Source organism: Erpetoichthys calabaricus, chromosome 6 (genome assembly GCF_900747795.2).
Source record: "Erpetoichthys calabaricus chromosome 6, fErpCal1.3, whole genome shotgun sequence".
Classification (NCBI taxonomy): domain Eukaryota; kingdom Metazoa; phylum Chordata; class Cladistia; order Polypteriformes; family Polypteridae; genus Erpetoichthys; species Erpetoichthys calabaricus.
This window is the reverse complement of record NC_041399.2, coordinates 44,132,096-44,155,060: the sequence shown is the minus strand read 5'-3', so window position 1 is coordinate 44,155,060 and position 22,965 is coordinate 44,132,096. Positions and strand designations below refer to the sequence as shown.

Here is a 22,965-nt window from a genome sequence, read left to right as displayed (position 1 = left end):
TGCATTGCGCTGTCACTGGTATTTTGATAAAAGAATTTGAACAACATATAAGAAGCGTATAAATTATTAAACAGTAAAACATTAACATTTAAGAAGTAAAGTTACATTAAGTACTACTGCAGTGCCTTCGGGTATACCTCATTTTTTGTTTGCCCATAACATGCCTAAATGTATACATTTTTTGGTGTACCTACCCGAGAACACGCGACATATAACCGAGCGTGGGAGAAGCATGGATTTTAAACACGCGTTGAGTTCATCTGCTGGTCTCCCTCGTGGAATAACTGGTAATGTTTGACTAAAATCTACAGCGAGTAAAATGACATTACCTCCTATTTTTTTTTTTACGATCTCTGAGATCTTGCTTTTTTCGGTTCAAGGCTTCATAAGCTCTTTTATGTTGTATGGTGTACTTATCACAAACCATCATCTTTGAATGTTGCAAGACTTTCGCCTTGTATGTAGATCGGGGTAATTACATTCATTGCATTCCTAGTCTGAATCACAATCTGATTGTATGGGTGGTTACCTGGCACTGTAGGGTTGCCACCCGTCCTTTAAAATACGGAATCGTGCCGCATTTGAGAATGAAATTGCGTGTCCCGTTTTGAATCAATACGGGGCGGGATTTGTCCCGTATTTTTTTTATCATTTTTTTTAAAGCAGCGTCTCATGCAAATCATCCCACACGCATTTTATGAAGATGCCTCCTTTCCTACTTTTGATTGGGTAATACTTGATGTCATCGTTAGTTTGATTGGTCTTTTTAACTGTCCAGTGAGGAGGGCGGGTCTTTTAAGTAGAGTCTGCAAACTGTTGGCACTGAGATGTAGCACCCGCTGCAGTATGCGTCCCTTATTTTATTGTATTAAAAGTGGTAACCCTACCTGGCAGGTAACACTTAAGTTTGGTCATGAAGTCGTCTAAAATCTGCCACGTGCCCTCTTTTAATTGCGAGAAGCAGATATATATAGCCAAATTCTCGCGGTTCGTTGCGGCGAAGTACTGCTTTTAATTTTTTAATAAGAAAAGAAAACCTTTTTAAACGGATCGAAAATATACCAATAACAATTTGTTAAGGATCTGTTTTTTTCTGAACCTCGCTTTTCACAGCTGTCGCGCTACGGCGTGTGTTACGATTATTTGACAGTATGTAGATCGTGGTAATTACATTCATGGCATTCGTTTTCTGAATCACAATCTGACTGTATGGGTGGTTACCTGCCAGGTAACGCTTGTGGTTGGTCAGGAAGTCGCCTTACATCCGCCACGTGCCCTCTTTCTGTTTCCAGAAGCTGATCATAGAATGGTTTTAATAGTTTACTTTCAAATAATGCAAAGAGTATGCGATACGTGTTTCTCCCTAATTCTGGGCTCATCAGGCATACACACTCACTGCATCCCCTCTCGTGAATCGAATCTCTATCGTCAGCGCCAGAGTTGAAGCCCCTAACGTTGCGGTCAGCAAGTCGGCTAACATCCGCCATGTGCCGTCTTTAAGTTGCGAGAAGCAGATCATAGAATGGTTGAAACTGTTGCCCCTAACGTTGCGCCATGGCGTGTGGTTCGTTTATACCTCGTGTCTTCTCATTAAACTTTTATCTCGCGAATATGTTATTGCAATCTGCAGCGGGAGCGTTTCTATAAACTTAATTTAAACTTACGTTTTACACCGTGCTTTGTTTCCCTTATGAACATGCTTGTATGCTTCACTCGCTCCCTTCTCAATTGTTTAATGAATTTTTTGCTCTTCGCTGTTTGCGGGTCTTCCTTCATTTCCCCCTACTTCGTTCTTTTATCTCACGAATATGTTATTGCAATCCTTAACGGGAGTGTTTCAATAAACTGATTGAAAATAGTTTTGCATTTACCTTTTTAGTAAAAGGCGAGCTTTTAAGCCTGAGAAATCACCCCGTAAATGCACACGTTTAATTGCACATGTGTTAATATGTATGGTTACACAGTATTAAAAGACAGTGAACAACGTCAGTTACCTTTGTTCCCGCGTTTGATAAAAGGCGAGCTTTTAAGCCTGAGAAATCACCCCGTAAATGCACACCTTTAATTGCACATGTGTTAATATGTATGCTTACACAGTATTAAAAGACAGTCAAAAATTAACGTCATTTACCTTCGTTCCCGCGTTTGACTCGTGCTGTAAATCTCTTCCTTGTTTTTAGTTCACGTGATTACGTAGGAGGCGTGATGACGCGATACGTGACTCCGCCTCCTCCATTACAGTATATGGACAAAAAATATGTTCCAGTTATGACCATTACGCGTAGAATTTTGAAATGAAACCTGCCTAACTTTTGTAAGTAAGCTGTAAGGAATGAGCCTGCCAAATTTCAGCCTTCCACCTACACGGGAAGTTCGAGAATTAGTGATGAGTGAGTCAGTCAGTCAGTCAGTCAATCAGTCAGTCAGTCAGTGAGTCAGTGAGGGCTTTGCCTTTTATTAATATGTATAGATATATATATATATATTGTCACACACGCACGAATAGGGGGGCAGCCAACAGGCCCGATACAGTATGAATACAACAACCAAGGGGATTTGACATTTCAGCCCTAATGCCTCTGTCTTTTACCCTCCAGGAAAACGGAAGATTAGAAGACTTACCTTCCGAAACTCCGTTCAAAATTCCTTCAAGAAACAGTCTTCTTCCCGGTGCTGAAGATACGACTCCATTAGATGATCTCACTTCCACCTTTAACCCATCTTATCACCTCCGGCTCACCATTTCAACCTCTTTGGTAGTTATCCTTGTCATTTCCTGTCTGTCACATATAAAAATCCCCTGTACTTTTCAAACAATGTCTCATGGAAGTCTGTATTATTACACAAGACTATTCTCCACAAGACCCTCAGTATATGGGACTGGGTCCCAAACCTTTATGTGTCTCTCTTGTGTTTTCTCTGTCTTCACAATATATATACACTAGCCGTTCCCCATGGCTCTGCCCACATAGTAGTGAAACAGGACAAACTTTAAAAATCAATAAGCAAAAAGGTATCGCTAGCTAAGCGAAGGCAAGTTATACCCCAAAACACAGAGGTAGACTGACTCCCCACTCCTGATGTCATGCTCACCTTGAAATAGTGAATGAATATAAATACTTAGGAACTTACCTAGATAACAATCTTAACTGGAATACAAATACAAAAAAAATATTTTCTAAATGCAACCAGCACTTATTTCTCCTCCATAAACTCAAACTATTTAAAGTAGACAAGGACCTCATGTTGTCCTTCTATCGCAGTATGATCCAGTCAGTGATTACTTTCAGTTTCATTGCCTGGTTTAATAGTCTGACAAACCAAAACTCAAAAAAGCTCCAGCAGATTACGAAGTATGCAGCTAAAGTTATTGGGGCTGATGTAGATGATTTGACTAGTGTGTGTCAGAGGGCAATGCTAAAGAAATTGGAAATCATCTCAACTGATGACAGACATCCATTACATGTAGAACTAAACTTCAGTAAATCAGGAAGGATAGTTGCTTTGAAATCCCACACAAATTGCTCCAGAAACTCCTTTCTTCCTAGTGCCATACGACTTTTCAATAAGAAATATCGGAGATAATGTTTAAGGTTTTGATATATATATCCTGTTACCTTTTTTTTTTTTGTTTTTGGTGTAAATATGTTTTATCTAACTGGCTTACCTTAACCTTTCTTATTTCTATTTGTCTGTTTTATTTCATTCTGTCTGTTACCTGTTATTAGATGCAACTGAGAAGGCAAATTGCATGTTTTCTTGTGTAAACATGACTAAATAAAGAAACCTAAACCTAAACCTAAACCTAAACCTTTCCCTTGGCCCACAGCCTCTGCCTCAGATCAGGTAAGAAAAAGCAGACCTCTGGCAGTCCAGACAATATATTGCTCCTGCAAGTGAACTATGATTCTTAGTGCGATGATAGAAGTCGCAAAATCAACCGGAATGTTCAAGCAAATTCTAGAAAAAAACCCAAACTAAATCTGTAAAGTAGTTCTTTTGTCAGATGTAAGGTACGCCCCGAGGATGGCGTGTGAGTGAGGAGGGGAGCGCCTCCCTTCCCGCGGCCTGCTGCATGTCTCTCGGACTCGTGCAAATAAATCGGTACCGCAAGCAAACTATGATACCTAGTGCGATGAGAGAGGTTACAAAATCAAAAGGAATGTTCAAGCAAATTATAGAAAAAAATCCAATCTAAATCCCATTAAGTAGTTCTCTTGTGAAAACCATTTACCTATTTCACGTCAAGTTCTCTCTAAACATGTTGTCTGGTTATTTTCTCCTCCCTGATGAAAGGGACTGAAGAAGTAGCAAAAAGCTTATAAGAAAATGCATCTGTAAATCTAGTTTTTATTTATTTATACTTGTATTTCATGGTTGCTTACATTTTCTGCTTACTTTCAATTTTGTAATGAAATCACCAAGGTTTTCCACTTGGTACCATCAATGTACTAGCACATTTCTCAGATGTAGTCTCACATACAGTATGTATGTTACGGTGAACTGAAGTACAATACTTATATTTATGGCTCCCCATTGCGATTAAATTTAACCATTACATTAACAAAAATTGTTCAGTAAAACTCTTTTATTTAAATTTTCATTACAGAAATCTAGGTATGAACTTTGGACTATGCATTTTATTTAGTTCTTTATTCTTCATTAAAATGTGGGCATTTAAACCCAGGGAATTTGGTTTAGTTAAAGGAAACATCTCCAACTTTTTCCAGTTAATTGTCATAATCTGGCCATGACTGATCATTTTTGTTTGCTGTATTAGGGTTAAAGTAAACATTTATGTTATGCATTGTGCACTGGTGGAGTCATCAAATTGTGCATTGGGTCACCACAATTACACGGAGCTTGCATTATTGTGACCTATGTGAGTCCCATCAGCTGTCGTACTTAAAGGGTGAGTTTCACAAGGGTAAGCTTTCTGTGCTTTGTTTCAAAGAAAAGACTAACAAACGGAAGATAGGACTAAGGTCTTGAATATCTAATAAAGAAACTTTTGAAAATAGACTTCAGAAATCATTTAGCCCCCCTGGGCTTCCTTTCTCCTTAGAATATTGACATTATCTGGAGATTCTGATTTTATAACTCTGATATAAATCTGTCAAGTTTGCCTTTCATATTGGGTGCTGCACTCTCTAGCATTCAAGTAAACAAACAAGAGAATCTGCACAGACAAGTCCTTTCAATTGTGACGTTATTTATAAGCCTATACAGTAATCCCTCCTCCATCGCGGGGGTTGCATTCCAGAGCCACCCGTGAAATAAGAAAATCCGCAAAGTAGAAACCATATGTTTATATGGTTATTTTTATATTGTCATGCTTGGGTCACAGATTTGCGCAGAAACACAAGAGGTTGTAGAGAGACAGGAACGTTATTCAAACACTGCAAACAAACATTTGTCTCTTTTTCAAAAGTTTAAACTGTGCTCCATGACAAGACAGAGATGACAGTTCCGTCTCACAATTAAAAGAATGCAAACATATCTTCCTCTTCAAAGGAGTGCCCGTCAGGAGCATATAAAGTCACAGAGATAGAGAAAAGCAAACAAATCAATAGGGCTGTTTGGCTTAAGTATGTGAAGCACCGCGGCACAAAGCTGTTGAAGGCGGCAGCTCACACCCCCTCCGTCAGGAGCAGACAAAGAGAGAGAGAGAGAGAGAGAGAGAGACAGAGTTTGTTTTTCAAGCAAAAATCAATACGTGCACTTCGAGCTTTTAAGTATGCGAAGCACTGTGCAGCATGTCGTTTCAGGAAGCAGCTGCACAAAAGATAGCAATGTGAAGATAATCTTTCAGCATTTTTAGACGAGCGTCCGTATCGTCTAGGTGTGCGAACAGCACCCCTGCTCAATCCCCCTACGTCAGGATCAGAAAAAGTCAGCGCAAGAGAGACAGAGAAAAGTAAGTTGGGTAGCTTCTCAGCCATCTGCCAATAGCGTCCCTTGTATGAAATCAACTGGGCAAACCAACTGAGGAAGCATGTACCAGAAATTAAAAGACCCATTGTCCGCAGAAATCCGCGAACCAGCAAAAAATCCGCGATATATATTTAAATATGCTTACATATAAAATCCGCAATGGAGTGAAGCCGCGAAAGGTGAAGCGCGATATAGCGAGGGATTACTGTACATACTGAAAGTATTTATCACATTAAATGTATTTTTAAAATGCATTCAGAAAGTATTCAGACTCCCAAATTTGCTCTTGCCATTGAACATTTGCCCCACTTCTAAATGCATGTGCTCCAGTATAAGCTTTCAAACTGCAGTGTGTGTGTGGCCAACTCAACTTCTGTTACAGGATGAATCTTTTAGGTTTCTTGTGTGGCAGAATAGTAGTGAGGTGAAGAAATAATGTAGCTACCTAACTTGCCTGCACAGTTGTTGCTAATGCTGTCAGTACCTGCAAGTTTATCATTAGCATCCTTGTTCTTTAGATCACCACCATGTTCTTTTCTTTGGGCTTAAGGTACAAAAATAGCAAATACAGTACAATAGATAAGGATCAGAAGAAAAGACAAAATTGAGAGGCAAGCAAAGACTGTAACAAGGAGACATGAACACGTGTGTCACCTGTTATGAGCTGTTCACTTTAAAAATTCATTCATTTTACTAAGGAAAATTATTCAATGGAATAGGGGTCTCTATTACTCCAATTATGTTGCATTATAATGTTTCTAGAACATAGTGATTATTTATTTTGTGGTATCACAGTGTCATTTTCTTTTTTATACAGTTGCCACCATGTTATGATTTCTGTTACTGGGACCTGCTTCTGGTTGCCAAGGAATGTGGTTTTGGACTTCGTTGTGTCTAACATCATTAGGGTGACACCTTAAATACTGCTGCGATGGTTCATTCAGTATCTGTGATTTGGATATAAACACAATCTAATGTGGTGCAAATTGCTTACTTGAAGGTCATGGTTTTAGATCTAATTGTTTTCCTTTTTACTTGAATTACTGGTTAGAAGTTGGGCTTTGGTGCAAAATGTTCATCTTTTAGGTTTCAACTTGTTTCTGTTTTTAGCTATGGTTCTTCTCCTGAACCACTTCCAGCCATTGGGAAGATTAGAAACCTTCTAGACGAGAACCAAAAATTGAAGCCAGAAGGACGACCAAAAAAACTTTGTTAACAAGAAGACCAAAAAAACTATTAAAGAATCAGTAGAGTAAGTAGAGTCCTCTGCAATCTTGGATAAAGACAAGATCAAAGCATATGACCTCCTATGTCATCCTTCTGATGATGTCACTCATCGTACACATCCAGGTCATTACTTGGGAACATATAAACAAATGGAGGTGGCCAGCAGTTAACCAAAACAGCAATTAAACAGCAGAGGTTGGGAGCGTGCGCGGATAGCACGTTGCTGAACCCACCACACAATGAATCACGTGGACTGGGACCCGAGTGCACCTCAGTGAAGTTTTGTACAGTGACTGGAATGCCAATGCAGCCATCAACCTCCAAGTTTTCCCTGATAAGTTAAAGGACCTGGATGCAGATTAACGTCATACCCAGGACAAAGCAATTGCAGATTAAGGGCCTTGCTCAAGGGCCCAATGGAGTGGATTCACTTCTGATGTTTATGGGGTTCAATCTGGCAACCTTCTGATTGCCCGCACAGATTGCTAGCCTCAGAGCCACCACCACCTCAATTAAACAGCAAATTTAAAATAAATAAATACATAAAATATCAAAGATATATCCAAAAGACAAACCAATGTAATATCTAGAATCCACAAAATCAAAAATACTTAAATGGTGAGAAATAACTTAAGAAAAATAAGCAGAAAAAGTTCTTCTAAATTAAATGTTTAATACTACCATAACACTTATGTTCTTTACTTTGGATTTTCAAACGTTCCCATTTAGTGTCACATTTGCATTATCCCTTTTCCATATCCTTTAACTTTTCTCACATGCACTATTCTAAATTGTCCCCATCTCTGCTTGTCTTCATTATTTTCCACTGACTTTTTTCCTAAGTTATTTTATAGTTTATACAGGATTACACAATAACTTTTAGTTTACAACTTGTCCTGTCGTTAGTGCAGGCTTATGTGCCTCCAGTTTTGGACAAACCACAGTGTTTAGATTTTACCCTGAATAACAATAAGACCCTGGTGTGTTGAACCATTAAAATGTCATTTTCTTAGCCATTTAATCAGGCAAACCAGTTGGGGGCTGGAGCTCATCCCAGCTAGCATGGAGTGCAAAGCAGGAAACAAACCATGGAGCGGGTGATAGTCTGTCATAGGGCAAACACACACACACACCAAGCACATAAGAGGGGCAATTGAGTGTAGGTAATGTTTATCTTTGGATACTGGGAGGAAACCCATGAAGGACATGCAAACTCCACACAGGGAGACCCGGGATATGAACTCTGATCTCCTTACTGCATGACAGCAGTGCTACAACTTTCCGTGGGGGAACCCACGCAGACATGGAGAGAACATGCAGACTCCACGCAGAGACCTGGGATGCGAACCTTGGCCTTATTACTGCGAGGCAGCAGCACTACAACTGAGCCACCCACCATGATACCCTATTTAAACGTAAATGAATGACACCGATCCTGAGATGAAGATGGCACCGACTGGTGTGGCTGGCCGTCTGCTCGTCTTTCTAGTCTATTTTTTAACTTTGTTTTTATGTTTTAGTTTATCCCAACGGCCACTGTCCTATTATCGTGAGTCTTTACTAAACATATTTTCTGGCTTGCTTTCCTCTCAATTTTCATCTCCTGGTTGGATTTTTTGTGAACCTCCTCTGTATCTGAATTTAAGTTTTAATGCATGTGTGAAGAGGGATTGCAGACTGTGGAGTGGGGCTTGGCTGGAGGGAGCAGTTCCCTCAAAGTATGGGGTCCTGAGTGGCAATTCACTCCCCACCCATGTAGTTAAGTACTTGAACAAAAACCTTTGTGCAGAGAGAAACAGAGACTGGAATTGAATGTTGTGAGGGTCTTTTGGTTCAGCACCTTAGTAATGATGCCACACTGCCCACCTTCACAGCATTAATAATGGTCTGTTGTTTGTGCTAGGTGTCACACTGCGACCACAGCCATTGCAAAGGGTTTACTTTCTTGTGTTTTTCAACCATTCAATGTGCATTTGATTACCTCACCACTGCTGTTTTATGAGACCAGCTTGTTCCAAAATAATTTGTCAGGCAATAAAATGAGAAATTATTTAAGAGTTGCCAGTGGCAAGTACTATTTAGCACTACCAGGAAGTGCTTCAGAAAGCAGTTCTGACTATTATGCTGCCGATGGGATAAAACAGCAAATGAACGAAATGAAGGAGGAACATTACATCCATTCAATTTGATTGTATGGAGAAAATTAGTTAAAATATGAAAAATAAATGTAGCTGCATTGATATGTTTGGACTTTAAGAAAAAAGTTTTCTAGAGGTGAATGAATATTGCTGTAAATGTACTTGGCAACAAGTCCGAGTCCCTTCCAGAATTTGCTTTTTCCTTGCAAACCCCTAGACTGTGGATGGACCTCAGCTCTCTCCAGCCCTGTAAAAGATAAAGCTGTCTCTAAAATAAATTAATGGAATCTTTAATATGGAAAAAGAAACAGTTGACAATGGCCGGAATTAAGGACAAATGAAACTTAAATGTTATTTATATGTCCATCTCCACTATCATTACAAGCCTTGCCTTGCAATTAGGGGAAGACATTAATAGCAATTGGATAATAAAATACAATAACTATCCACCCATCTTGAAAGCAGTGCGCTTAGAATCCAGAGAATGCAATCAAACGTCTCTCCTGTTTTACCCATCATGTTGTCTGCCTGTGGAAATATAAAACCGACTTGACAACTTTATATGGAGCCATGCTTTGAAAAGCAGCACTCTGCTGGATTGCACCTGTCTGGGCTGCCGGAGGTCTGCTTTTTCTTACCTGATTTTATCTTCTACTAATTTAAAAAGTGTTCATTCACAAATCACGTCTGTCTCTCACTGCTCTAATCCTTCTATTTATAGATGTAAAAGGCAGCAACTCTTTACTGCCCTGTGCCTGATTGGTAGGTAGCTAATAATATAATTTATCTTATTGTTGCTCATTTTAGAGACCTGTAAAGTAATTAAAATTTCTCACAATAAGAAATTTAAGAAGCGAGGTGAGAAAATATCTGCAAACCCAAAAATGAAAATACGTAACAATTTCCCAGATGAGAGGAGATCAATCAGTCCATCAGGCTTCCATAGATTGCCAGTTTTTCAGGTTGTTCTAACAAATTATTCTGATACTTCATTTCAAAAACACACGTCAGGTGATTATTCTAAATTTTCATGATCCTTTGGGTGTAGAAGTGATTCCTGGATTTCAGCTGGAGTTCATATCCCCATAATGTCATCATTGTCCTAGGACATGATTCACCGTTCCTATGAATAAACCTATTGGATATATTTCGGCAATGCTTTTGAGAATTTTAAAGACCATATAGAATTTTAATCAAATATTACTAATAAGTACATGATAATTTTCACAATTTAATATATAAGCATATACTTAAATGAAGTTGAAGTTGTATGAATGGATTATCAAAAGTGTAAGGGAAAAGACAGAAGGTAACTAAAGGGTTTACTGAACATGGCTTAAAGCTTGAGCATGCGAGGGTTGCCTCATCTTAAGGGGAACCATCAAATTAATTACTAAGGTTAAAATGAAGTAAATGAGTAATGAGCACCCCCTTACAAAGTGAAAAACAAACTAATCTGAAAGACCAAACAACTCTATTAGAACATTAGAACAATCTAGACGAGAACAGGCCCTTCAGCCCAACAAAACTCGCCAGTCCTATCCACTTATTTCTTCCAAAAAAACATCAAGTCAAGTTTTGAAAGTAACTAAAGTCTTACTGTCTACCACACTATGTGCTCACTTATTCCAAGTGTCTATCGTTCTTTGTGCAAAGAAAAACTTCCTAATGTTTGTGTGAAATTTACCGTTAACAAGTTTCCAACTGTGTCCCTGTGTTCTTGATAAACTCATTTTAAAATGACATGTCTCGATCCACTGTACTAATTCCCTTCATAATTTTAAACACTTCAATCATGTCACCTCTTCTTTCACTTAAAATGAAAAGGCTCAGCTCTTTTAACCTTTCCTCATAATTCATCCCCTGTAGCCCTGGAATCAGCCTAGTTGCTCTTCTCTGGACCTTTTCTAGTGCTGCTATGTCCTTTCTGTAGCCTGGAGACCAAAACTGTACACAGTATTCTAGATCAGGCCTCACCAGTGCATTATAAAGGTTGAGCATAAAATCCTCGAACTTGTACTCCACACATTGTGCTATATAACCTAACATACTGGTAGCTTTCTTAATGGCTTCTGAACACTTCTGGGAAGTTGATAGCTTAGAGTCCACTACGACTCCTAAATCCTTCTCATAAGGTGTACTCTCGATTTTCTGCTCACCCATTGTGCATTCAAAACTAACATTTTTACTTCCTATGTGTAATACTTTATATTTACTAACACTAAATTTCATCTGCCACAAATCTGCCCAAGCCTGTATGCTGTCCAAGTCCTTGGGTAATGATATAACGGATTCAAAATTATCTGCTAATCCACGTATCTTGGTATCATCTGCAAATTTAACCATCTTGTTACTTATATTCCTATCTAAATCATTTATATATATTAAAAATAGCAGCAGCCCTAGCACTGACCCTGTGGAACACCACTCTGAACATCTGTCAATTCTGATGAGGTTCCTCGCACCATCACCCTCTGCTTCCTGTGTCTGAGCCAATTCTGCACCCATCTAAAACCATCACCCTGAACTTCCACTTCTTTTAGTTTGATGCCCAACCTCTCATGTGGCACCTTATGAAATGCTTTCTGAAAGTCAAGATAAATAATATCATATGCTTCACTTTGATCGTATCCTTTTGTTGCCTCCTCATAGAATTTCAGCATGTTAGTAAAACACAACCTCCCTCTTCTGAACCCATGTTGACTGTTCAGAATAACTCCTGTCCTCGCCACGTGTTGCTCAATCTTATCCTTAATATAGTAATTCCTTCTATTAATTTTCCTGTGATGTTTGTTAAGCTTACTGGCCTATAGTTGCTTGGATCTGCCCTGTCACCCTTATTATATAATGGGATGATATTTGCCATTTTCCAGTCCTTCGGAATCTCCCTAGTGCGCAGTGACTTCCTAACAATATGTATCAAGGGTTTATATATGTACTCACTAGCCTCCTTAAGAACTCAAGGGCAAATATTATCTGGTCCCGGTGATTTGTTTGATTTCAGCCTATTTAATCTGAGCAGTACTTCTCTCTCTACAATTTCCAAATCCCTCAGTACCTCCTTAGTAGTCCCTGTTACCTCTGGGAGGTTATCGACTTGCTCAGTTGTAAACACCTTAGAAAAATGTAAGTTTAGGGCAACTGCTGTTTCACTGTCTGTATCTTTTAATTCCCCTTTACTATTTCTGATGCACTTGGCCTCCTCATTGACTGTTCTTTTACTACTAAAATACTGAAAGAATCTCTTAGGGTCTTCTGTTGCCTTATCTGTTATATTCCTCTCTAACTGTCTTTTAGCCTTCCTGATATCCTTCTTAATGGTTGCTGTCATGTTCTCATATTATAAAGCAGTGATGAGATCAAATGGAGAACCCTTATGACACCCCTATTAACGAAGAGATGTTTAGAATAATAGAAGAATCGACGTGTATATGAAGTTACTGATGACTGTAGTCGATTGGCTAAGATGATAAATTCTGCATATTAAGAATCAGATGACATGATGTATTAGATAAGATAATGGTAACAGAAAGTATAAAAGGGAATGAATTGTTTCTTGCTTTCTCACTCTATGGATTGAGACATTTGTGCATATCTATACGCAAATAAAGAATCATTCTACATTTACATCTGGTCTCTGAGAATTATTTATTTGAATATAGAGGAAAGTTTTTTTCCACAATAACCACAATTTGGACACCACATAGTTATCTTTGTAAAAGACTAAAAAGCTTTAGTTCCCCATAATCTGATAAATTAGGAGGTGTGCTTTACCTCTGCCCAGGTTTCTCGCAGATTGGTAACCAAAACTGCACACAATACTCAAGATGTGATCTCTCTAGTGTAATATGCAGTATCGAGACTAATGACCATTGATTGATATGCAACAGTTTTTAGAATGGGCTGTATATTTTATTATTAGTACCAAACTTTACATTCTGCTTTTCTTGGTGATTATCGTGGTGGGAACACACTGACCTGGACTAACCAGACCACCATATCTCTAATATCATCTTTCAGCTCCTCCTGGGGAAATCCCAGACTCTCCTAGACCAGTAAAGAGATATAATCCCTTCAGCATGTTCTGGCACTTTCCTGCAGTCTTTTTCCCAGTGGGCTGTGCTATGCACACCTAAAATAGGAGGCTCCAAGGATATATTTTAACAACATGCCTAAGCCACTTCAAATGGTGCATTGGTTCTCTCGCACTGTCAAACTTTTCACCCTGTCATAGAGTGTGAGCCCAACAACCCTTAACAGGGGGCTTATTTCAGTCACATGTACTTATGATCTTCTTCTTTCATTCTTTTATTTACCAATCAGAGCTCATTGAGGAAGCAGATGTACTGGTAAACTGAAGGCTTCATCCACAAAAGTTTGGAACTTTCACAAAACTGTGCAGCTATACCAAATTGATGGCTAATCTCAAGAACACCTCGATATTGACCTCTGGGCTTTTGAACTACTCCATTTGGAGTCCGTTATATACCCTTTTATTCTCTTAGTCTATTTCTTTAATAAACTCTTTTTACAGGAGAGTGTGCTTCTTTCCATCATGTCACCTCAGTGCAAGTGACAGTGATGAACACATCGTAAGAACTTTGTGGTGTTTTGCTGTCATAATCTTGGTTTGCCTGCTGTATGCCACATTGCATACTGCCAGCACCAGGGGCTGGGGGTCCAACTGACAGAGAGATGGGAAAACTACAATTACAATTTTTGACATTTTGAGAATGAGAAACTCATTAACATTTAAAGAACTCTAGATACTGTATACGACTGTGTATTTCTGCCTCAGTGTTCTGTTTCAGCATGTTTTTTTCATGTTTTTTTGCTTCATATTGTTCTGTGTTTTACTATAACTATACAGTACTGTATATGTAATTAGAGAATTGTGAGCTTGGCTTAGAGGATGAAGTGTAATTAGTAAGAATAAAGTTAATTGGATTATTTTACCATTACTGGTAAACCTTCAGTTTTCGTCTATTAAACAAGAATCTATGCAGAATTTTTGCTTTATTAATTCAAAATATTTGTAATCATGAGGGGTTCTCATTTAAATCAGAAACGTTTGTAATTACAGAGGTTATGACTATTACTATTAGCAGTATTATCACATTATCATTACTGTAGAGCTCTGCCTCATTAATATAAATGAATGATTAAATGAATAATTAATTTTGAGATCTTTTGTTTTTTTTCAGAATGATAATATAGTTGTAAATTCAATTTAAGAAACTGAGATTCTGCTATTCTGTTCCAACCAGTTGCACAATCAGTGAGTCATTTTATCTCAAATTTATTTCAGTTAATTAGCTGGTCTTTTTTCTCTTCTCTTATTCTGCATTCATAAAAGCAAGGCAGTGTGATTTGTCCATTAATACGACATTTAGAAATATTTGTATTTTTTTGCTATAAGTTTAAATGTGTGACTCTTTTTTTGCTGTTTCCTATTAATCTGCCTTTGTACTGTGTAGCTTGCTTCTTAATTTATTCTAATAATAACAACAATTAATAACAAGCAGAGCAGATACCCAGGAAAAAGACACTGAATACTAAAAAGGCTGCAACTACTTTAGCACAGCTAAGCACAGCTTAACAGTGCAGGTCGACAAAAGTGAGTATCAGTTTCTACTGTGGAGAGGAGACGTTGTGCTGCAGGTTTGACAGGACGAGTGGCAGTAAGAAAGCCATTCCTTAAAAGACAAAATAGGGCCTTGAAATACTGGCTGTGGACTACTGCAGACTGGACAAAGTCTCCTCTTCACAGTAGAAACTGAGTGTTGCTTCTTTCGTCCACTGTTAAGCTGTGCTTGAAGCTCTTGTGCTGTGAGACGCCTGTAATCTGGTGACCCTCAGAAGTTTGTCTTCTGATTGTGTTGTGACTTTGACTCTGCCAGATCTCTTCCTATGAAAGTTTCTTACAGTTTTCAATTGATTTTGGATTGTGTAGGACACCACTGTACTCACTGACACCTTTTTTTTTTTTTTGCAGTTTCTCTAAATGAAAGGCCTACACTTCTAAGGGTAATAATGGATCTTTTTTTTAAAATTTTCTTGCCATTATCAGTGGAATTTTGTCCAAGTAATACTTCAAAGGGTATAGTAACACAGCATGTTTCAACTCTGCTTTAAGACAGAGAGCATTTTTAAGTAATCAAAAGAAGTTGGGACACCTGTACAAATTGTTTGCTTCAACTTGTTAGACTTTTGCAGCAATTAAAGTAAAAGAACACCTTTTGGTTGTAATCTATTAATTGTTCCCTGAAGAAGGCCCCTTTGTAATATTTTTTCAGTTTTTCTTAACCTAAACTTTAAATTTAAACCTCTGACAATTTATTGTTTACCTTTTCACTATTTTAGGTCATTCACTGCATGTCACCAGATTAAATGTGATGAAAAACTGGAACATTTGACTGGTAGTGTGTGTGTGTGTGTGTGTGTGTATATATATATATATTGTCACACATGAGCGACTAGGAAGATGTTGTATGAACCAAGCAAAGGTAATTTCATGCCAGGCCAGGGGGTGGCGGGGTGCACTAAACCTTCTCCTGTTATCTCTACAGACCAGCCGCGGGAAAACCTGTCTGATTTAGAACAGATGACGTCGCTTCCGGTTGCGGCGCCTAGAAGAATATCACTTCTGGTTCTGGCGCCTAGAACATTATCACTTCCGGCACCTACTCTGACTACTGAAGAACATCACTTCCAGTTCCCTTACGTCACTTCCTGTCATATCCCTTAAAACCGCCATCTTGACAAACCATCAACAGTTCTGTATTGGACTTGGTATTGAGAACATCTCTGTACTATTACAAGAATCTTTTGCAGCCAGGAATAATATATGGGTGGCTGCACCAAACCTTTTTAAATGTGTCGAGTCTATTCTTTTACAGTGGTGTAGTCAGCAGGATGGTGACATGCTGGAGAGAATAAAACAGTCAGAACAAAACAAAGACTCGACACACTACACCCAACGCAAGAGAGTTCAGATGGTTAAGTACCGCTCCCGAATCGCCGAGTGGGGGTCAGTCGGGGTGTGTCAGGGAAAGCTTGAATATGCTTCGACCCATCATCCTGTTAAAGGTCCGGGGAAGAGCAGAAATGGGAACCACAGGATAGAGCCTGATGCGTCTGGAAACACATCGGTACTTATTATGGTCTCTTGAGTATGGGGACTGTTCCTAAATATTCCACAAAAGGTAAGCCTTTTGATAAAGGTGGGAGAAACCCAGACTGGCAGATAGAAAACCTAATGGCCTGGACCTATAAACCTGCTAAAGCAGTGAAAAAGCAGGCAATGGTTTTATGGGCTAAGTTGGTTAGGTGGCTAGAACCACACAAACAATTGAGCCATCAAATAGCAGAGCAGGTGGCCTGCGCTTTGTTGCTCCATGCCCTGCTTGGAAAAATTGCCCAGCCGGCCTGGGGCTTTACTGATATTGTCTCGCTAGCCGAGGCTATAGAACACCTCAAGGCAGAAACCGGCTTGGGAGTATCAGAACGGGACTCGTGTGAACCGGACATACTTGTGTCCCTAACATAGAGTCTCGGAGCTACAATGCGAAACGTACTCAAGTGGAACCTGGGATGTGTCGGCCGGCTCCGCGAAGCAACGACAGGGTCTGCGGAGTGATATGGGGGGAGGTGCAGTGTTCACTTGCTAACCCTCTGGCCTTTACACATACGGCAGAAGTGTTAGTTAATGGAATTAAAGCTATAACTTTATTTGATTCCAGCAGTAACATTTCTATTTTTGCTCGCCATCTGGTACTACCGTGACAATGGTTAAAGATTAAAACCTGCATTCACGGGGATGTCTGGAATTATAAATCCGCTAGATGCTATATATGTCAGGACGGCGTATTAAAAAAAGTTGACGGTGGCGGTGATGGATAATCCTCCCTTCCCCGTGATATTAGGCAGAGATTGGGTAGACATTAAAAACGGTAGCACAGACGCTTCTTCCCCAAGATCGCTAGGTCTAGTCACAGATGCGGAATCAGCGCTCTCAACTTCTTCCACACTGTGTTTACAGCCGGCTGGGGAGCGGAGTTCAGCCTCTGGTGATGACGAGGAAACACCTGGGACGTCTCAGCCAAATACATCATCATTAAGCAAGGAATCAACTTGGGTTGAAACCCTGCCCCTTGAGGTCGAATCTGATCCCCTCACACGCCTGCAGTTTCAATTTAGGCAGACCCCGGGTTCATTTAAAAGGGAGCAGTGGAACGACAACTCCCTTAAGTTTGCAAAGAATGCAGTTGTTCTGATAGATGGCCAACACACATTATATCCAATGCCACAAGGTCCGCATTTTGTGTTAAATAATGATCTGTTATATCGGGTAGCTGACCATGAGGGGGAAATGAGGTCACTGTTGTTAGTACCACGGACTTACCGGCGACAAGTCTGTGAACTAGCATGTACCCATCTCCTGGAAGCCCATTTGGGACCCGAAAAAACACCTGAGCGGATTAAGCTCAGATTCTTTTGGCCCGGAATTAATGAGGAGGTCCGCCGCTTTTGTACATCCTGTCCGGAGTGTCAATTGAGGCAGATTCCTAGGAGGGACCATGTTCCTCTAGTTTCATTACCCTTAATAGATGTCCCTTTTGAGCGTATTGGGGTCGACATAGTAGGACCCCTAGAACCCTCAGCCAGAGGTCATAAATATATAATGGTCCTGGTAGATTATGCTACCCGGTTTCTGGAAGCCGTTCCACTGTGCTCAGCTACTTCAAAAGCTATCGCACGGGAATTAGTAGGGGTCTTTGCGCATGCGGCATCCCTAAAAAAATCCTGACGGATCAAGGGACGCCTTTTACCTCGCAGACGTTCAGGGAGACTGCCAAACTACTTAAAATAAAACATTTAAAAACCTCGGTATATCATCCTCAAACCGATGGTCTTGTAAAGAGGTTCAATCAAACTCTCAAACAAATTTTATGTATGGTAGTCAACGAGGACGGAAGGAACTGGGATCAGCTCCTCCCCCTCATCCTTTTTGCATATCGGGAAGTCCCACAAGCCTCCACAGGGTTCCACAGGGTTCTCACCTTTTGAATTACTATATGGACGACAACCCCGGGGCATATTAGACATTTTAAAAGAAGGCTGGGAGGAAGAGGCCCGCTCATCAACAAATATATTGGTATATATCGCAAAATTACATGATAGATTTGAAAATATCTGACTCGCCAACAACGACAGGAGCTCAAAGTAGTTATCCTGTCTGTCCCTGAGGTGGTAAGTGAAAATCCAGGATGGACCTCCCTGATTGCGCATGACACTGTGACGAAACCTGGGGTTATAGTCCGAGAACGCCCGCACAGAATTCCCAAGGCAAAAAAGGCTGAAGTGGAGCTGGAGATCAGACCTTGGTGTGATTGAGGAAAGTTATTTTTGAGGTTGTGTGCTGTGTTCACTTGTATATAGTAGCTGTGAATAAATGTGTTGTGGTGCTTAAACGATGTCTACCTGTCTGTGTCCAGGTCATGTTCCACAATATATATATATATATATATATATATATATATATATATATATATATATATATACAGTAATCCCTCGCTATATCGCGCTTCGCCTTTCGCGGCTTCACTCCATCGCGGATTTTATATGTAAGCATATTTAAATATATATCGCAGATTTTTCGCTGCTTCGCGGGTTTCTGAGGACAATGGGTCTTTTAATTTCTGGTACATGCTTCCTCAGTTGGTTTGCCCAGTTGATTTCATACAAGGGACGCTATTGGCAGATGGCTGAGAAGCTACCCGGCTTACTTTTCTCTGTCTCTCTTGCGCTGACTTTCTCTGATCCTGACTTAGGGGGATTGAGCAGGGGGGCTGTTCGCACACCTAAACGATACGGACGCTCGTCTAAAAATGCTGAAAGATTATCTTCACGTTGGTATCTTTTGTGCAGCTGCTTCCTGAAACGACATGCTGAACAGTGCTTCGACATGCTGAACGGTGCTTCGCATACTTAAAAGCACGAAGGGCACATATTGATTTTTTTATCTGTCTCTCTCTATCTCTCTCTGCTCCTGACGGAGGGGGTGTGAGCTGCCGCCTTCAACAGCTTTGTGCCGCGGTGCTTCGCATACTTACAAGCCAAACAGCCCTATTGATTTATTTGCTCCTTTGAAGAGGAAGATATGTTTGCATTCTTTTAATTGTGAGACAGAACTGTCATCTCTGTCTTGTCATGGAGCACAGTTTAAACTTTTGAAAAAGAGACAAATGTTTGTTTGCAGTGTTTGAATAACGTTCCTGTCTCTCTACAACCTCCTGTGTTTCTGCGCAAATCTGTGACCCAAGCATGACAATATAAAAATAACCATATAAACATATGGTTTCTACTTCGCGGATTTTCTTATTTCGCGGGTGGCTCTGGAACGCAACCCCAGCGATGGAGGAGGGATTACTGTATATATATATATATACATACACACTAAGGGACTAAGGGGTTCCCCCGCTCGCTTCGCTCACACACCCCCAAGCTTGCGTTATGCGCCAGCCACTTTGCGTCTCTGCCACTCATGTTGTGAAGAGGGGGGCTGAACGCACCTCAAGGAGACTTGGTTGCTCCTCCTAAACCCCCTCTTAAACAGTGAAATAATGGGAAACAAATAGTTTTTTTCCCCTCCTCTTTGCTCAATCAGCTGCTGCTGCTGCCGTGCCTTGTGATCTCCATCTCGCATGGTGCTTCGAACATTTAAAAGCCTGTACAGCATATTAACAATTAAGATTAAATACCATAAACATTTCACATATTATTAGTAGTAGTTTGGCTAAATCACATTTTGTAAGCCTTTTTTCTTCTTTTCCATTTTACCAATAAAAACAAATCTGAGAGTTACTTTAGTGATATTTTTGGATGAGAAGTTTATATTAATAATTCTATGCTTTTGTTTTCTCTCCTTTATTGTTTTATGATTACACTATGGGCATGTGTGCCTACAAAACCTGACTCTTTACAGTTTAATTATGCCTGAGAGGGTACTATATTTTAAAGCCAATATTGTCATCTTGAGCATTTGTCTTAATGGGTCTGGTGTTTGTTGCATCGAGGGTAGGCTGCTGATTTGAAAATATCCTAATCTCTTGAGCAAAGGAGGCCTCTAAACTCCTTGTGTAGCCTTGTAGCGCACTGCTGATTAGACCATTTGGATGCTCTAATAGGTCTACCCGCCTTTTCCCAAGTAATAGACTGCTTATTCAGTGACAGCAATTTATGTGTTGATATTAAATCAGGTAGAAAGGCACAATCGGATCATATGTGTGTGCATTTCATATGGAGAATGAGGAGGATTAACGGTTTATGTGATTTTCAGTGTGTTATGGTAGCTGACGCCAGACAGGTTATTTTTTGTACAACTCTGTTCACGTTAGTGTATCAGATACATTAACCTTAGAAGATTCCACAAGAATTCAGCCCTGCAGTGAGAGACAAAAACGTTAAAGAATGGGCCGACTAATAAATGGGCTACAGTCCATCAGATAACAGTGGAGTGTGGAGTATAAAAGTGGGACTTAAATAGGAGCAATATGTTGAGATTTGTCACATATAAGGTAAGGTAGGCACCAATCAGATTTGAAAACCTGTCAGTGAAAAGTGCAAAGATCTGATTGCAGTGAGCTAAGAAACACAAACACCAGAAGTGTGAAAAAACATCATCCTGTGCACTAGTGAAACTACAGGACCTGCACGGTGTCTGTGATGTCCAGGTTGCCCACAGCTGGAATTTCCTCCTTGAACCTGGGTCATTGATGGTCATAAAGCAAGATGGATTAGGATAAATGAGGACACATACTGTAACAACAAGAGTAGGTGCAAAATGTGCATTGGGCTTTCATTCCACCAAATTGTGTCCAAACAATAAATAAACTCAATAAATAAAATAATCTGTCATAAAAACAGTGTTCGTGGAGGTTAAAATCCTAGTCAATAAAAATTCCTAAAGCAGGTTGAAATCAAGTTTTAAACCACAGACAGGATTAGTCCACAAAACAATCATGAGCCTCAGTAGCCACCTATATCTACATGTTTTCTGTTCACTCTTAAGGTTTGCTCAGTAGCAAGAGACCTCCACCAGCAAACATGGGAAGCCTTCACCACCATCCCTTGGCATCCATAGGGACCCCGTAAGCCCTGCTCCGTTCTCCCAGTGCCATTCCTCAGTGTACATGGGACCTCTCAGAATGGTTGGCAGTTCCTGCTCCACTTTGGTGCTCAACGAGAACGACCCTACCCAGGAGCACCACTGCTCCACTTGGGGCTTTTTCCAAGACTGGCATGCCTCCTCTCCACTATACCAGCTCTGCCTTGATCCTTCAGACTCATCGTCTTTAACTTGATTCTACTTCTGTCCTTTTTTACCATTTCAACTTTCTTTGGGTCTGTTTCTTTCTCTTTTTGTGCTCCGTCATCTAACATACTCAGGTACCTTTTATCCTATTGTGGGTGTAGGTACCTTGATTATGGGACCACTGTTCGATTTGATCTGTGTGGATTGTTTAGTTTTCATATGTCAAAGTGTATTCTGCTATGTGCCATGTGTTTTGTGTGTGGTTATCTAAGAAGTGCGGACACTTGCCAATACTGCAGGGGACTGCCCTTAGCCCTATAAAGGCTGAAAACAGCCCACAGTCCCTTGTGGTTCATTGAATGCAATTGTGGTGATGGTTGTGAGTTCTTCAATGTATATTTTTTATGATTATTCTATGAATTACTAGATTTTTGACTTTTTGTTCTGCTTTTGATTTGTTTGCTGGATTTGTAATTGGGACTTGTGTGCCTTGGATTTCTTTTGCTTATTCAGGCATTCATTGCAGTGTTTTTTGTGCTCTTGGAGCTTCACTGTTTAACAGAGCTTTCTTGAAAATAAATCTTTTACTGGTAATGGTTTTTCTTTGCCTTTTTTGTGTGACTAGCCAGGGTTCCCCCCTCATTGTCACTGTTTTCCCCTCATTGAGTCATTGTTCAGGACTTTAAGCTTTTTGGACTCTCCAGGTCATAACAATAAAAGAGTTTGTAGGAATGTATGTAAGTGGGCTTTGTGATGGACTTTCACACTGCCTTGTTCTTAGAGCTGCTCAGCTAGGCTTTAGCCTCAACAGCACCCTGAATTGGATTAAGAGGGCTTAAGAATGCCAATATTGTAGTGAAAGAATTATGAATTTTTGCTTATATAAAAATTCAAGATGCAAAATGTTAATTCACATTCAATTTTTACTTTCACTTTTCTAAGCTTCGCTCCAACTCTCTATTAAATTGCACTGGATTAAACTGGTTAAGATGGGTTAGTAGGGGTGCTTGGATGTGACAAATCACATCTACCATTTGTTTGATTTTAAATGTTGCTTTAAATTGAAAGATTATAACAGTTGTTAACACTCCTTTTAAAGCCGTTTAACTGTATGGTACTCACTCATTGACTTGGAAGACCCAAACGTTTTCTTGTTTGGCCGCCTCTCTTAGATGAATCTCTCGCATATTCACTGAAAAACCTAAAAATAAAACCAGTCACTACAGTACAAGTATAAAATTACATGCTAATAATTACATGCTAATAGTACAGATTTTAAAAAGTTTAAAGAAAGTGTTCTTTAAATTACAATGCAAAATATTATAGGCAATTATATTTGTAAATCACTAT

General features: G+C 39.7%; 1 protein-coding gene across 1 annotated transcript in view; it reads right to left on the bottom strand.

The window, feature by feature from the left end:
- Positions 1-22,965, bottom strand: part of LOC114653043 (lipoxygenase homology domain-containing protein 1-like) — a 394,200-nt gene that overhangs the window by 54,195 nt on the left and 317,040 nt on the right. Inside the window, 1 exon segment of the mRNA XM_051929357.1 lies at positions 22,738-22,816. Within this exon segment, the coding sequence (XP_051785317.1) occupies positions 22,738-22,816 (79 nt within the window).